Here is a 17,951-nt window from a genome sequence, read left to right on the forward strand (position 1 = left end):
AGTCTGTGGACCAAATGGCCTGCCTCCACACTGTATGGATTCTATGATTCTATTCATGTCCTGCCATAAACATGAACGGTGAGTCTCTGACAATGCACTGTTCGAGTGATGCTCATGGAAGGGCAGCACGGTGGCTCAGTGGTTAGCACTGCTGCCTTACAACACCAGGGTCCCAGATTCAATTCTGGCCTTGGGTGACTGCCTGTGTGGAGTTTGCATATTCTCCCCATGTCTGCGTGGGTTCCCTCTGGGTGATCCGGTTTCTTCCCACAGCCCAAAGATGTGCAGGTTAGGTGAATTGGCCATGCTACATTGCCCATAATGTTAGGTGCATTAGTCAGAGGGTCTGGGTGGGTTACTCTTCGGAGGGTCAGTGTGGACTTGTTGGGCCGAAGGGCCTGTTTCCACACTGTACGGAATCTAATCAAGGTCACAGAAGTACCAACTTCTTCATTTTCATGTTTGTGCATGAAATATTATTGAAACAGAAACAGAAAAAGCTGGAGAAACTCAGGAGATCTGGCATCATCTATGTAGAGAAAATAGAGTTAACATTTCAATTCCAGTGACTTGAAGGGTCCAGCAATTTCAGTTTTTGTTTCAGAAGTCCAACATCCACAGTTCTTTGTTTTATTTTAGTATTATGATGGAAATGGCTGCCAGGTTTGCTTTTCTAAGGTAGCTACTGTTAGCCTCAACATTATTGTAATAGAGGGGCAGCACCGTGGCTCATTGGTTAGCAGTACTGCCACAGAGTGCCTGAGACCCAGGTTCAGTTCTAGCCTCTCGATCCAGCTTTCTTATATATTTCTAACAAATTAAATTTCTAACAAATTCCACCCTCGGACGACTGTCTGTGTGGAGATTGTGCGTTCTCCATGGGTCTTGATACGTTTCCTCCGGGTGCTCTGGTTTTGTCCCACAGTCCAAAGATATGCAGGTTAGGTAGATTCGCCGTGCTATATTGCCCCATAGTATGCAGGTGGGAGTGAGTGGAATGGTCTTTGGAGGGTTACTGATGGACCGAATGGCCTGCTTCTATTTTCACGGCATATTCTGAGCCAACTGGACAAGTACACAGCAACAGTAGCAATGAGGCAGTTAGAAAAAAAAGAGTGCAAGGGCTATATTACGACTCAACATTCTGTAGATCTTCACTGTTTTGAATATTCTTGCTTGTTACATTGTTAAAACAGCAGCCTCCTTTGTATTCTGAAGGAGAGATGAATGTGCTTTTCAAATTGCCACAGACGTCATAGAATTTGCTGGTCAGATTGACTGACATGATGCCTAGGAGCTTCTGATTTGTGATGAAAGTGCAGCTGTATCCAACAAGCAATGGCCACAATGGGAGGGACCAGAAGACCAGTGGGGTGTTCCCTCAGAACGCTGAGACATATTGGCATTGCATATTTCCTTGGGTTTCACCTGAAGCAAGCAGCATCAACGAAACTGTGAAAAGACAGACCTGAAGATTTTTTTGTCCTGGCGTTAGCAAGCAGCTATTTGCTCTTCATTGAAAATTTAGAAATTGTGTTTCCATCTTCCAAATATTAATGCAGGGGAACAAATTCTTCAATAACATTGTGAAGTAGCTCAGGTATTAAAATGGAATATTTACTGCTTGTGCTATATTTTTCCTGCTTCATCTGCTTATGTGTTTTGGTCTGTCTATATTTCTCTGGCTGCCAAGAAATGACTTATAAGCATGAAGGTAAGAAAGCCCTCAGAGCAATTAATGATTTTTTTCTAATTAGGGAACCAATATTACAAAATCCACAGAGTTTACATATGATAGAATATGTGACAGCAATGTACTTCTTTAAATGTAAATATATTTCTGTCAGAGGATAGTAAAAACGTTTTAATTGTAAAATATGGTTCTGAATTGTTGTGTTTTCCATAAATACGTTCTTGATCTCTGGGGTCCAGTACTATACTAGCAGCTCAGATTGAGTTTGTCTTGCCTAAATGTATTATGTAAAAATGAATAAAGGCCTCAAGGACAATTTAACAATAATATAGTAAGAATGAGCTTTCTCATTTTGTTTGAAAGTCACTATAGCTAAAAAAGATATCTATTGTATTTGAATTTTAAAACAGGTTTTTGAAATGGATGGATTTTCTGACGAACAGATGAATCTCATTGAGCTTTGCTGATGTGCCTGTGTGCTTGACCTTGTTCAGACAAGATTAGTATTTCTAATAAAATACTAACATGGACTGATTGATGCATGAGTGAGAGGAATATAAGGAACTGGTGAGCCAACTTGTTCAGTAGCACCTTTCAAAGGATCGTATTGTTAGAGGAGAGAGGACTTTCAGTCTATTACTTACCCGTCCCCCTCTGGGTCTTTTTAGGGACAAGTATTTAAATTTATGCTGGAGGGTTATATTAGTTGATGGTTGTGCCCTTGTAGAGACCTGACATTTGAGGTCACCTCAGCTTTCAAGTAATACTCAAGTTAACGTAAACCTCAGGGGACTGGTCAGTGCCGATCTCCATTAAAACAGCTGCTGCACAGTATTATTCATTATTACTCCTCTTGAACTGACCTGATATGTTTCACCTTTTCTCTGTGCGGGGGGAAAAGCCATCCCCTGACAACACAGTCGGCAGGCAACCCCTGCCCTGTGAAGTGTGACTCTGAACCAATCTGTTTACACCATTGTGGCACACTGCCTTCAATCACTAAAGCATTCACTGAAAAGACAAATTGTGTCTGATCATTAAAACTGAACCTGTGTGTCAGGGGGAAAATAAATAACAAGGATTCCCTGCATCAGTAGCTTTGTGTCGAAATGGGGGTCTGAGTGAGCTGAGCTCAGAGTTTTTAAAGTTATCATATAGATGATGTTTCTAATATGTTGTCTAAATGACTCTAAACTGTGAGTAACAATTATCTAACACTGATTTTCCCCAAATTTGCCAATTACTGATCTGATCAGTAATTGGCAAATTTGGGGAAAATTGAAAGGAGGCTTGGAAGGAGCAGCAACATGCAGTTAAGAGAGAGGGAGAAGGCACCTCCATCTTGAAGCATCCTCTCACCCAGTTTCAAAACTTACATTTGACAAATCCCCTAGTGTTCAGGGAACCATGTAGAAAGGAAGTGTCTGACTACAACTCTGACCAGGCAGTGGACAGGGCCTCAAAGCCTTCCCAGAGGATGGACTGCCTGGTCTTTTGACTGGAGGCAGCCTCCAGGCAGCTCTCATTTTTAGGCTTCGATACTTCTGAAGGTCTGCAGGCCTTTGAAAAGAATGCCTTAGCAGGCCCGCAACTCTAATCAGTCAGCTCTGCGCCATTACACTTCTGATCTGCAACCAGCCTCTAGAAAAATGGTCTGGTGCAGGATGGTGCTGCATGTCAGCTACAACACACAGTTTCCCTCATGGGGAGAAAAAAAATCAGTTATTGCTTTCAGAACAAGTAATGTTGGATCAAACAAAAGCAGCTTGCATCCTTTCACCTGTATATAAGCTTGTCAGGAGGAAGGCTATGCTAATTCTATGATGTGCAGCATTTTTAGCTAAGTTACAAAAATGCTTAAATTTGATGAGGTTCACTGACAACAATCACAGACACGTTTTGATGTGTCTGTATGACACCCATCTGTCAGTAATTTTACTGGAGATGTTAACTTCTTGAAAATAAGTGGGCTAACATTTTGTGTTAAAATGGAAATGCTGAGGGAACGTGTTAAAAATTCATCTGTTAATATCACCAGCAGTCATCCGGCTGGTAATTTATAAATTAAGTCTTAGATAAAGAATTTTTTAGGTCAGGTTGTCATATGTAGAAAGAAAGGGGATCAGTTTTTTATGATCTGCTATATTAAATGCAAATAACATTAATTAACGCTTCATATGTTAATAGAACATTCTTTCCCTTCAGCTAGTCTTTCATTCTTGCCATTTTGAAAATTCAGGTTGTGAAAGAAAAAGATTTGAACAGTACAAAATCTTATGGCATCGATGAAGTGTGGAAAACTGGCCTGAGGTTTTAGCTGTATGTTCTTAATTGTGAGCTTCAATTTAATTCCCTAAGCTCATCACAAGGCTAAATCCTAGCTACCTGACAACATGATGCTTGTTTGCTTTTTGTTCTTCACCAATTTTTCCATGCGGCTCTTCTCACCCTTCCCCTGGTAACATTTTGTCTCTTTACTGGGTCCAGATGGCCATTCCCACGCCAATACTCACTACTGTGGATCCCACAGAAAAAAGAACCTTTGTCTCCACAATAATGATTATTAAAAATGTGTCCATTGTACTTTGGAGGAAAGAAAATATAGTATGCTAAAATGTATTGAGAATTTTCCCATGAATGACTGAAGCTTTTCCTCAGCTATTATAAATGCTTATTTTCCATTGAGTGCAATCTTTGTGCTCCTGCCTATTGACTCATTATATATTTCCTAATACTTATACTAATTAAAAATAGATAATTGAAACTGATCCCATAGTTATAGGAAACTTTCCAACACTATATCCTTTTGGTCAGTGGATCATGACAAGGTTGCATTTTGGACTGGTGTGTTCACTTCTGATTTTGTGGCTTTGTATAACTTGTGTGGTAGTGAATTGACTACTCCTATATCACTCTCCTAATGTTTAGTTCAATTGAAGGGAAGATTCTGCCAATTCAATCTAAATCATAGGTGTAGACTAATCATAGAAGCAGCTTTGAATTATTTCTGCAGAGTTGCAAACAGTGCAATGTTAATCTTGGTATTGAAACCAACCTTACTCACTCTATTTGTTAATAGTTTTGCAATATTGATGGAGGTTGTTTATATTTAATGTGGCCCTGTTCATTATTTTTAAAGGAATGCATTTGAGGGAGATGGAAAGGCTCTGCAATGGATTTCGGATTTCTGAACTATATTAACTTCTTTTGGTACCACTTGCCATGTAAATAATTAGCTTCAGGAGATTAATGTAAAAACTGCTTAGTCTGTATGATGCTGCTGATGATGTTTCCTAGCGTGTCTTCAAAATAATTTGAGGGATCAGACAGGCATGGCAAAAGGTAATGCTTAGCTTTTTAACTCTGTTTCTCTTACTACTTTATACCTAAATTTTGAAACTGGGTGCCCTTGTACCTAAGATGGTGCCATGTGTGGCGACATTGTATGCTTTTCACTGTACTCCTGTACTTCTGTCCTTGAGTACATGTGACAGCAAAATCTAAATCTAAATCCCGAGAGTGATACATTCAACAATATACATTGTTCTGTTAAATGATGCAAAAGAGTTTGTTTTATTTTGATTGGTTGTCTTTGGGATTTTCAATCTTACAATGAGGGTGAAGGCCTGGCTTCGATACAGAACGGGAATTAGATTTCAATTTTGACAAATACTCTCTGGTGACTATGTTTTTTTTTACAATGGCCTTGAACGTATGTTTGACCCGAAAGGCTTCATAAAGTAAATAGTTTTGGTAGGCCTTCATTTCAAAGAGAAATTGGAGTGAGATGAGAACGATGCATCATGTCACAAACATCACCCCATAAACATTGTTTTACTCTTTTGCTTCAAGCTACATAATATTTTTGAACCTGTCAGTAAAAAAAATGAAACTTCAGATAATACATCTGCTGTCCAGTGCCACAGTATAAAGTGAATATAAAAGAACAGTGCACTCTGCAAACGTATGTCCAGTTGTGTTAAGTTTGCTCAGTATACATAGCTGTTTCTGTAAGGTCATGGTCGGTGGTGGGGATATACTTTTCAGTTCTGGCTCTAGTGATCAGTCACACACTTTATGTCAGGGCTGAACCTGTCTGATGCTGCAGATTTCCTCTCAGCCATTAGAGAGGTGACTGAGAACATTTCCACTGTCCAGACCACTGTCCAGAGGTGCTCTGTAGCTATGCGATGGCTAGTCATGAGATTTCTCCTACCTCGGGAGAATGTCCTGCCTCAGCGAGGCTGTCGGTCAAGCTGAATAGTCAACAGCTCTAGGGTTTCAGCATTGGCATCAGGAATAGTGGCATCGCTTGGGGCTACAAGATGTCGCAGCAGTCAAACTGTCGAAGTGTCAGGTCAGAAGTAATTGTGAGTCTCGCAGTGGAGAGGGGAAACGGGGGCAACAGAGCTTGTACTTCGAAGCTCAGATGAGGACTGAACCTCTGGATGGCCTAAAACATGCAAATCTAAATCTTGATCTTGCTTTGTGCACTTGATGTGCAGCTGCACCCTTGTATGCCTTGCTCTGTCTAAACACACTATGATCTGTGTGTCCTTGTTGGTCATGATCTGCTTGCACTGCTCGCAAAACAGAACTTTTCACTGTACTTTGCTACATGTGACAACAATAAATCAAATCAAAGGTACTTAAAGGGGGCGTCAAATTTCTAAAGGAGGCCACTAATTGAAGCTCCCCCCAGTTCCCCCAAACCACCCTGAGCAATGGGCTTCCACTCCCATGATTGAACACTTCCCTTTGGTCTCTAAATTGAGGGAAGGTTAGGAAACGATCCTTTAATGCTCAATAATTGATGTTAAGGCACCGACTTTCCTCTGAAATCATGGAGAGGACTAGAGTGGACAGGGTCGGTGTTGGCAAGTCCACCAGACAACTTTATGGACCCCTCCAAACTGGAAATCTGCTCATGAGCGCCTCTAAACTAGGTCACTTTATAATCTAATATTCTGTTCCTGAAAGATGAAAGCTCCCTTTGCTAATTGCAATTGCATCACAATCTATTGCTAAGTTTTACACTTCACGCAGGTTATTGAAAATTGGAATAAGTTGAAATTTGATTACTAGTGCTATGGATTTTTCTTTGCTGAGATGAATTTTGGATTGTGGTGGCTATCTCCATCCTGAGCAACAAGACTTCCTATTTGTCTGTGGTGAAAAATTCATACTTGTTACAAAAACAGGAAGTGTTGGAAAAACTCAGCAGGTCAGGCAGTATCTATGAAGAGAGAGCAGAATCAATGTTTCAGGTCCAATGACACTTCAGCAGAGCTCTGGGACTGAAACATTGACTTTCTTTCTCTTCACAACTGATGGCTCATTGGTTAGTGCTTGCTGCCTCACAGCGCCAGAGACCCGGGTTCAATTCCAACCTCGGGTAACTGTCTGTGTGGAGTTTGCACATTTTCCTCATGTCTGTTTGATTTTCTTCTGGGTGCTCCAGTTTCCTCTCACAATCCAAAGATGTGCAGGTTAGGTGGATTGGCCAAGGTAAATTGACCACATTGTCCACAGGTGTGCAGGCTTGATGGATTAGTCATGGGAAATGCAAGGTTACGGGGATAGGGTCGGGGGTGGTTCTAGGTGAGCTGTTCTTTGGAGTACTGGTGAGGAATCAATGGGCCGAATGGTCTGCTTCTGTATTGTAGAGATTCTATAAAATGTTGCAGGCCTACTGAGTTTCTCCAGCAATTTCTTTTGTTTTTGATGCAGATTTCCAGCATTTGCGGTGTTTGGTTTTATATTAATTCATATTTGTTTGTCTATTTTGAATTAGTTTTAAGAGGAGACAGTTATTGATTAAAGTGCTGTATTTATGAAAGCTTTAAATTTACAATCTCTCAGTGAAGTATGAACTTTTGGAATTGAATTTGTGACAAAGCAGGTAATTAGGACCAGGCTGAATGACTGGGTCCTTTTCCTCGGGTGAGAGAGTTCAAAACTAGGGGACGTATGCTTAAGGTGAGAGAAAAAAGTTTTAAAAAGGACATGAAGGGCAATGTTTTTACACAGAGAATAGGAATGAACTGCCAGAGGAAGTGGTGGGCGCAGGTATAGTTACAACTTTTAAAATACATTTGGACAGATACATGAATAGGAAAGGTTTGGAGGGATATGGGTCAAGTGCATGCAAGTCAGATTAGTTAAGTTTGAGAACATGGTCAGCGTGGACTAGTTGGACAGAAGGGTCTGTTTCTGTGCTATATGACTCTATGACTGAAGATTCTACAGTAGGAAAGGAAGTTTCTGTGTGTATCAGCAAGTTAACTGAATCTAGCATGCTATTCCTAAACAGTGGAAGATCACATTCCAGCCAGAATTTTAATAGGCAGTTATGGTTATAAATACATGTACATTTATCAAATGGGGTACTATTATTTGAGTTATGACTTCTGGCACTCCATGTCCCTTGGACAAAGATGTAGCTTGACTGAATGTTATATTGAGAAGTGTGATCTTTTCTAACCATATTGCTAATATTAAAAAGAAAGACTTGCATTTATATATTGCCCTCCAGAATTACAGGTTTCATAATGCCCAAATAGTTAAAACCATGACACGTGCATCCAGAAGGACAAGAGCAGCAGATATATAGTAACACCACCCCTAAAGTACGTTTGAAATGTAATCTGCTATAATGTAAGAAACACAGTAGCCAATTTCCATACAGCAGGTTCCCAGAAACAGCAGCACGATAATGACCAGATAACCTGTGTTTGTGATATTGAGTGAGGGAGAAATCAGGACTTACCTTTTTGTTTTCCTTCAGGGTGGTTATTGGGATCTTTTACATCTGCCTCTTTGGATTGACAGAACCTCAGATTAAAATCTCATCCTCTGGTAGCACCTCTGAGAGTGACCTCTGCCTCAAAACTTCTTTGGAACGTCAGCCTGAACTTGTTGTTCAGGTCATTTATATTGTGGATTTTATTGTAGCCACTTTAGAAATGCTGCTCCTTAGCTGACCGTTAAGATTCATGAAGCAAAAGGCTGAGAATAGTTTCATCACCAATACGTAGAAAAGCTGCATAAGGTACCACAAAGAAACTACGAGGAAAAATTGTTTGATATTAACAATGTTTTTGAGGACCTCAGTAATGTATAAACATTCATTCATACTTTTTTTCAGAGGCATGTTGTAGAGACATTTTTTGGATTTGATGAGGAATCGGTAGATTCAGAAACCTCTTCCGTTGCCTCATATACAACTGACAGGACACCAGCAACTCCAGAAGAAGATCTAGATGAGGTAAATAGTTTTATCATGTTTGTCATACAGTTGGTACTGGAACTCTGAATGGACTTTGAAATCTATTGCGATCAACTACAGTCTCACCCACTTCCGTATCATCATTCCTGAAATTCATTGCTGGGAAAATTCTTGACGTAAATCGGGGTAAGAGCTGCAGCTTACTGAATGCCTGTCCTGGCCATCATTCAACTGAGTCTTCATATAGCCTCTCTACATGCACCGTGTGTACCATCCTCCTTGATACTTCACCCATTGGCAAGTCACCACATTACCATAGCTGCTGTCGTTCAAAATCATACATTGCATTAGCCTTTTAACACATTACTTTAAAGCTGAGAGGCACCTATGCTTCTGCCAGGTCGCTTTGCGCTCACAGATACAGTAGACAACTCACCAATCTATATACCTTGTGACTCTTGGCTTTCTTTTTTTCGTGCTTACACACTTTGTGCTGACTAGGAGGCTTTCATTCTTGATGGCTTGCATTGTACTTTTTTAGCAAGTAAGCTCTTTGCTGCACATTCATATGCTCTTAGTCTCTGTGGCTTTTCTACAGGGAAGGAGAGGCAGGCAGTTTGTCATGATCCGGGCACGAAACAGCCAAGTGATGGACATGTTGCTACATGTTAATGCTTGCAACCCGTGTCAGCAGCTTGTGCTTTAAATGACCATTTAGGAAAGTCTAAGGGTGAAAGAGATTATGGTTAGTCAGGAGGTACTGCCACAGTCAGTCAAGGGGCTAATCCCATTCCAGTTCAGGGGACTGGTTATGGTCAGTCAGGTACTTGGTTCTACCAGATCAGAGGAATCCGTATCCTTACAGTCCAGGAATTGGATCACAGTGTGACCTTCAGGAGCACACTCAGTCCAGGGATCATGAGTAGGTCACTCAGGGTCCTATGGAAACATCTGTCCAAGTGGGTCAGATTTTTCTGCAATAAGATATAGGGAGGGATTGAATATGATGGAAGAGCAGTGGTGATGGTATATGACAGGTAAGGTAGTAAATGTGCCCAGTGAGTGAGTAGGAAGTGCTGAGGGCGGTAAGGTTAACAGTTTGGAAACTGAGTTGGTTGTGAGGCCTGAGTGATGAGAGTTGGAGTTGATGAGCCTTGGGGAGAGGCGTATGCAAGGTGGCCCCGTGAATATGAGGGAGCCACTTACCCTTCATAGCACTGAGGGATCATTGGTATCCTTCCTGCATTGGTAAATGCCCACTTTACCTGGTATACAGCACAGACCTGGGCTACCAGTTGGGTCCAGGCTGGCTTGGTTTTGGGGTGTGGCCCTCTGTAGTGGTAAAAAGAACTGCCCTCCTCCATTGCTCTGCCCAGCAGCACCTTCAGGTTTGCTTCTGTGAATGGGACAGAGCTTTGTCATTTTCTCAGTGATAACGGTTGAGCATCATAGTTTGAGAGACAGCTCCTAGAGGACCCGAGCTATAAATATAACTCCAGTGACATGAATGGTGGAAGGTTCAGGCAGTGACCAGCTATTCCACCTCTCTGGCCAAGATGTTTCCCAAGAAAGGTACCTGAGATAATTAGCGAAGTGAAGAGTGAAAAATTGTGTGAGTAAAGTTACTTTGAGCCCTTGTGGACTAGTCACCATGAATTTGACTCAATAAAACACTGAATGAAAATTGGACAACATTCTGCAGTCGTTGTTTGATTTCATACTCAAACCTTTTTAAAAAAAATAATTACTTGCCTTTGTTTCCTTTATAAGATTTCCTTGTGCATTAATGACTAATTCCAAAGATTTCCTCCATTTTATAAGGTCATAAACCGGGAAGAATCTGAACTGAGATTCCGTCAGCTTACGAGAGAATACCAGGCTCTGCAGAGAGCTTATGCGTTGCTTCAGGAGCAAGTCGGTGGAACTCTGGATGTGGAGCGAGAAACCAGGGTAGGTTAAGGATGTGACACAATCCTCTTCATCCAGAAATGGCATTGTTTTGACATTTCTCCATTTCACAATAAATTTTTATTCACCAATCTTTCCAGGGCTACATCATGGCTGGGATTTTTAGGGAATTTAGAACTAGTACAGCATCTTTCATGACATCCAGCATGTAGACTCAAAATGAACACATTTTTCAACATTTTCACCCGATTCAAACTGAACCTTCCTGATTGCCTATCAAATGGATTTCAAAATCAATTCTTCCTTTGGATGTGCAATGATACAGTGAGCTTTCTCTCCTTTAGGAAATTAAGAGCTACACAGCATCACTAAAGGCCGCAAAAGAGTTGACTTTTGACACCTATTGTTTGCACATCATGGAAGAATCATAGAATTCCTACAGTATGGAAGCAGACCATTCAGCCCATCGAGATCACATCGATGTCTAAAGGGCATCCCACCCAGACTACCCATCCACCCACCCCACTCTATCCTCGTAATCCTGCATTTCCTCTGGCTAATCCACCTAGCCTGCACATCCCTGGACAGTATGGACAATTTAGCATGGCCAATTCACCTAACCTGCACATTTTTGGATTGTGGGAGGAAACTGAAGCACCTGGTGGAAACTCTTGCAGACATTGAGAGAATATATAAACTCCACACAGACAGTTGCCCGAGGGTGGAATTAATAGAAATTTAATTTGTTAGAAATATTTAAGAAAGCTGGATGTAGAAATTCACGTGATGCCAGGAATTCCATAGTTCCCCTTGCTTGCCCTCAAGCTGCATCCTGGGGTGAGGAGAATGTGAGTATTTTTGGATGAGCACCAGAACCAGTCCTGGTGCCTGCTTGAGGTGTGAGAAGGTTGAGGAAAGCAGCTGGACCACATTTTATGCCAGTTTACCCACATAATAAGAGGCATTTTGAAACCCATGCATTTGGCACTGCCTTTTTTTTTGTAATAATGACAATCAATGGCAACTGACCTTTATTTCTTCATGCTGTGCTTTGTTCAATGTATTAAGACTGGGTGTTTGTCTAATCATGGAACACAAGTTGCTGACAAGTAGGGAGTGATTTTGTTAAAAAAAAACTATGAAGAGCTTAATTGGGTTAGTAGGAAATACAGCTGAAAATGTGTTGCTGGAAAAGCGCAGCAGGTCAGGCAGCATCCAAGGAGCAGGAGAATCGATGTTTCGGGCATGAGCCCTTCTTCAGGATTCCTGAAGAAGGGCTCATGCCCGAAACATCGATTCTCCTGCTCCTTGGATGCTGCCTGACCTGCTGCGCTTTTCCAGCAACACATTTTCAGCTCTGATCTCCAGCATCTGCAGTCCTCATTTTCTCTTAGTAGGAAATATAGTTCCACTGATTATGTAGTTACCAACAAGAGATTAACAAGTTTAAAATGTTACTAAGAGAGTGGTGCGAAAGATTTGGAAATACTTGCATGCATAAATTTCTTGGAGTATGCAATACTTCTGACAAGCATAATTGAAATAGAGTCCATTTAAGGGAAAAGATATATTTAGTGCAGGAGAGCAGAGCAGTGGGATTCATTTTGGACTGCTCCAGTAAATAACAGCTCAGATAAAAGTGGCCTAAATGGCCTCTCTCTGTGTAGTAATGTATGATTTATCTGAACAGACTCGTGAACAGCTGCAAGCTGATCTCCTCCGATGTCAAGCCAAAATTGAAGACCTGGAAAAATCGCTTGCTGGGAAAGGGCAGGTAAAAGTGGTTTCTGAGAATCTTTGTTTTCAATTGGTTCTAGTCCTGATTTATGCCATTGTCCCTGGTTTAATAAGATCGATGGTAATCAGTAACTTCTTTGGTGAGCGTGTAAAATCTAGTTTGCACAATCTTCCAGTTTCTGAATACAGTGTTGAATTCCCCAAAGAATTATCAGTGGTCATCTGTGCTGTTCAATGTGTACATCCGGATTAAGCACATATCAGAATAGAATCTCTACAGTGTAGAAGCAGGCTAAAAGGCCCACCAAAGCAACACCAACTCTCCACCCAGACCTTTTCCCTGTAATGTTGCATTACCCCAGGCTAATCCACCTAGTCTGCATATCGCTAGACACTATGGGCAATTTAGCATGGCCAATCCTCCTGACTCACACATCTTTGGACTGTGGGAGGAAACCAGAGCAACCCCACGCAGACATGGGGGGACTGTGCAAACTCCACACAGGTAGTCACCCAAGGGTGCAATCAAACCCAGGTCCCTGGGTCTGTAAGGTAGCAGTGCTAACCACTGAGCCCTAGTTCTAGCAGGATGTGAAGCAGGTACTGAATTGATCTGTCAATTTATGAAAAATAAACCTCTGACCACCTTCTCAAAAATCCTGGCAGGTTGCATGCCTATACTGTGTAACAAAGCTGCTTGTTCCTAAGTATTAACTGGTTATTATAATTTTTAATGCTCACTGCTGACATTGGAACACAGCCATCCATACTGTTTGTTCTGGTAGTTTCAATGTTATCAAGGCATTTATGAAATGACATGACATTGAAAAATTACATTTTTTTGGCCGTTAATAGAATGTACCTTCAGCTCTTCCTTTTAATGCTGATTCTGAAAATTATTTCCAATTCTTTTCCGCTCAGGAAGCCTCAGAATTTGGCTTTCAGCAGTTTTTTTTGCTTTACTAATTTCATTCCTTGCAGTTGTAATTCAGAACAAAAATGATATTTAATACAGTTAATTTGCATAATTAGATAAATTTGTTTTGCATTTTCTGTTTCCAGGAAGTTATTTATAGTTGTCTAGTTATACTGCAGATTCCTTCTTAAGCATAGACACTCTGGTCATAAGAATTAGGAACAGGAGTAGGCAGTTCAGCCCTTGAGCCTGTTCTGCTGTTTAACACGATCATGACTGACTCATCTCAGCCTCAGCTCCACTTTCCTGCCCACTCTCCGTAACTATTTAACCAAATACAATATAAAATCTGCCTATCTCCTCCTTAAATTTACTCAATGTCCTCGCACGCACTCAGTCTGAATTCCACAGATTCATAACCCTTTGAGAGAAGTAATTTCTCCTCACCTCAGTTTTAAATCTGTGACCAATCATCCTAAAACTATGACCTTACGCTAGCCTGTCATCCTCTCTACGTGTACTTTGTCAATCCCCTTCAGCACCTTATATAACTCAATTAGATCACCTCTTCTTCTTCTAAACCCCAGAGAATATGGGCCTAAACTGCTCAATCTGTCTTCATCAAACAAACCTCTCATCTCTGGAATGAATTTAGTGAACCTACTCTGATCTGCTTCCAGTTCAACCACATTGCTCCTTAAATGAAGGGACAAAAATTGTACATAATACACAAGGTGCGGTCTGACTAATGCCTTGTACAGTTGTAGCAATACTTTCCTACTTTTGAAAGGGTTGCCAAGATGTATATTTGTGTATATTATAAATAAATAAATACTATCTATAAATATGGCTAAGTATGCAAATATAAATATATTAGCAAAACCTGAAATATTTATATATGCTTTTCCAAATAATGTCCTACCCAAATGTCAAACTAAAGAGAGTCTGAGTGAGTTGGAGAGGAAGTTACGTAAGGTGAAGTCAAGCATGGTTTTTTTTAAAAAGTACTATTCAAACAGTACAAGGCAGGAAGCTGTAACAGAGAGAAGGATTTCCACAATTTTGAGACACTGCGAAAGAATAAAATGGTGGGATGATGCCTGAATTCAAGGGCATTACAGAGAGGGAACAATGAGCTTGATTTTATAATTTTCCCTCGCATATAATTTTTTTCTATTTAGGACAGAGTCAGGGGACGTATGGACACAAACCTGCTTCAGATTATGCTGTGGAAATTGTCTTCTCTCCCTTTCCATTCCCTATTCCCTGCTCCCATTTCTCAATATCCAGTAGAGATGCAGAGTGGGCACATGCACCTATATATAGGTTGGCATGTGCTGCAATTCTGCCAATCAATCTGTTTGTATTTTGGTTTAATGGACTGCTTGTTAGGCCAAGGTGTTCAGTTGTTGTAGAGGATATGAATGAAATTTGGAGGAAGGGTACATCCCAGTACTTTCAGAAAACAGCCATGTATAAACCACATTCAGAAAGAACATTTAAAATCGAAGGGCAAAATGTTATGTAAACAATTCTGTTGCTGACCCTTGCTGTCTGACATGACTCCTGGTTGGAGAGAGCCTGCATTTCCTGCACAAATTACTGGAACTGTGAATGAGGTCTTCAATTCCCATGGAGATGTGCTCAGTTAGAATATTCAGGCCATTGTGTAGGTTATCAATTTGGAGATGAATGATTACAGATTATCATAGAGAGAAAATGGATTTTTCTGAGTTTCAAAATAAGAGGCTTACAAATTTTCACAAATGATCTCTCAGATTTATTTGATTTTCAGGATGACCTTTTAAAAATGCAAAACAACATTCCTTTATCTAGCACCTTTTATCCAATAAGAAATCACAAGCCAGATAATGGGAATATATTTAGATAAAATTTGACACTCAAGAAAGATTTGTTAGAGCAGGTGACAAAAAGATTTTCAACGAGGTAACTGTTAATGAGTTTTTGAAAGGAGTTGAGTGTTGTGGAAGGAACAGTAATTTGACTGCTCTATGTTTAAATGTGGCAAACAATTCATACATTACAGAAGGGGAAGAGAAATGCCTTGTAAAGATTAACTTAATAACTGACCATTTGTTTGAGGTTCATGTCAGACTGATAGAGTGGATTGCTGTTTGATGAGGGCTGCTTATGAATGGCTTCTATTGCAAAATCAGACTTGCACTATTCATGACTTTCTGGTAGACAATGAGCCCAAGTTACTGATGGGCCCTGCCACCGTTGTTTTTCAATGCCAGTAAAGCAGCCAGAATAAGTTATCCTGTCCAGATCTAACATGAGATTTATCTATTGCAATACGATCATAAACCAGGGATTCTTTACTCCACTGTCATTGGGTCATTGCAACCATAAAGGGAAATTAAGTTGAACAAGTTACGGTTAAATACTGTGTTTACGTGGAATTAAACCTCAGCTTTACATCTGGCTGAGGAAATCCTTTGTCTAATCCATCTCCCCATTAGGCCTCATTCCTCCAGAGGGACTGTTTCCTTCAGTCATTTTTACTGCTTTGACTGCCCTGCTCAGTGCATTCCTTACCATTGGCACCTGTTGTTGGAGGTTCCATTACACAGATTATAAATGGCACATTCCTTTTTTGTTGCCACGGGTTTATCATTCTAATTCTCAAAGTGAAATGAGTGTTCTTTCTGTGAGATGCGAGAGGTCTAATTCTAACTCTGTATTCTGCAAAATCCATGGAAATGAACTTTGTTGGCTGTTTTGTTTTATGCCTAAGATGCTGGAGTTACAACTTGTTAACCAATGTATGATCTAGAATACCATTTTGAATGTTAAACCCTGTAAGGGGATCAAATGCTTGTACATCATTTCCAAAGAAATAGGTATTTGGGAACTTATGCTAAATGAGTGACTCAGACACTTAAACTTGCCATGACTCTAAACCAATTTAGGATTATCTATGCAATTGTGAGTTTGTATTATTCAAAGTTTCTGTAGCTGTCAATTTCGAGAGTCTGAAAACAAAATCATTTTTAATGATGTAAAAGTACATCTTAATGCTCACCATCTGCAAATACTTTCCAAAATGAATTGTTGACATGAATGTTTTGTGGGAATTATTTACTGAAAATTTTCTTATAATATATGAAAAAGAACATTGCATTTATATACTCTGAATTTCAACATTTAATATTTTAATTAAACAGAATATTTTCTTGTTGCAGCTCTCATTAATGTCGAACATTGTACCTGAAAGCACATTAACTCCCATTAACCCTTCCTATGTTCATATTGCCTTTACAACTCAGTCGAGACAGTTCTGTCACAATCTTTCCTTCAGTACAGTTATCTCTAGATTTAGATTTAAATTTTATTGTCACATGTACTCAAGGACAGAGATACAGTGAAAGGTGTCCAATGTCATCAGACACGACGCCATTTTAGGTACAAATGTACCTCAATGCAAAATACTCAGGTACAGAGTAGTAAGAGAAATCAAGTTAAAAAGTTGAGCATTACAGACCTTCATACAATAAGTAGAAAAATGAACAAATAATGTAATAGTTAACATTAAACTCCTTCTTAACGTAAACTAGAAAAATAAAGGAATAAAGTTAAAAATTCACCAGTCTTTGATGAGTGCTTCCTGAGGCCTCAATCTCCTCCACTTAGCTTACCCTCCGGGAAACCTCAGCTGCCTGTTCTCACCACCACTGCAGATACCGGGAACTTCACTCACCGCTCACTCTTCCCATGTTGGACCATGATGCCATCACCATATCTAGTCAGACGCCTAGTGGAAGGGATGTATATAAGCAATGAGAAAATGTTTTACATGCACCCAACCGTACACTTTCAGAACTCTAAGCTACTGCAATTATACAAAGAGACCCTAGTAGTAATTCTACTCTATCTTTGAACAGTCATATCATTCAATAATTCAAGCTGTAAAAGATAGTCACAAATAAATCAGACTTAGCTTAATTGAGAATACTTTAAAGCATATTTGCAATTTTATAATTTGTTGAATTGGTAATACTTTTATTTCTTCAACATCCAATACTTGATGTCTTATTTTAGTTTGCATTAATATTAAACTTTTTCAGCTTGTGTGAAATATATTTTCTACTCATATCCCTCCATTATTTATGTTTCTAAGTCAAGGTTTCTGTTAAAGCATCTTTGGTATTCTGCACATAAACAAAATAATTTCACTTAATTAAGCACTGCTCCATATTTCTGTCTCAAGTTAAAAAAGATCCATTTAGTCAGGTGAATGTGGAATGTTATAACAACACCTCAGCAAGTGTAATAACACCTCATGTTACAACAACATTTTTCTATGAATTCATTAAGGCATTCATTAAACGTTTAGGGTGCAATATCAGAATCAATGTCTTTTCACATTATTGCTATGTCAATTTAATCAAGCCTGCTGAAATAGCCTAAATTCAAATACATTGACCTGTTCATAGATGTTATTACAT

General features: G+C 39.8%; 1 protein-coding gene across 1 annotated transcript in view; it reads left to right on the plus strand.

The window, feature by feature from the left end:
- Positions 1-17,951, plus strand: part of LOC132833424 (janus kinase and microtubule-interacting protein 1-like) — a 272,965-nt gene that overhangs the window by 247,171 nt on the left and 7,843 nt on the right. The window contains exons 10-12 of the mRNA XM_060851673.1: positions 8,841-8,960; positions 10,743-10,871; positions 12,520-12,603. Of these exons, the coding sequence (XP_060707656.1) occupies positions 8,841-8,960; positions 10,743-10,871; positions 12,520-12,603 (333 nt within the window). The remainder of the gene's footprint in view (positions 1-8,840; positions 8,961-10,742; positions 10,872-12,519; positions 12,604-17,951) is intronic.

This window comes from Hemiscyllium ocellatum, chromosome 36 (assembly GCF_020745735.1).
Source record: "Hemiscyllium ocellatum isolate sHemOce1 chromosome 36, sHemOce1.pat.X.cur, whole genome shotgun sequence".
NCBI lineage: Eukaryota > Metazoa > Chordata > Chondrichthyes > Orectolobiformes > Hemiscylliidae > Hemiscyllium > Hemiscyllium ocellatum.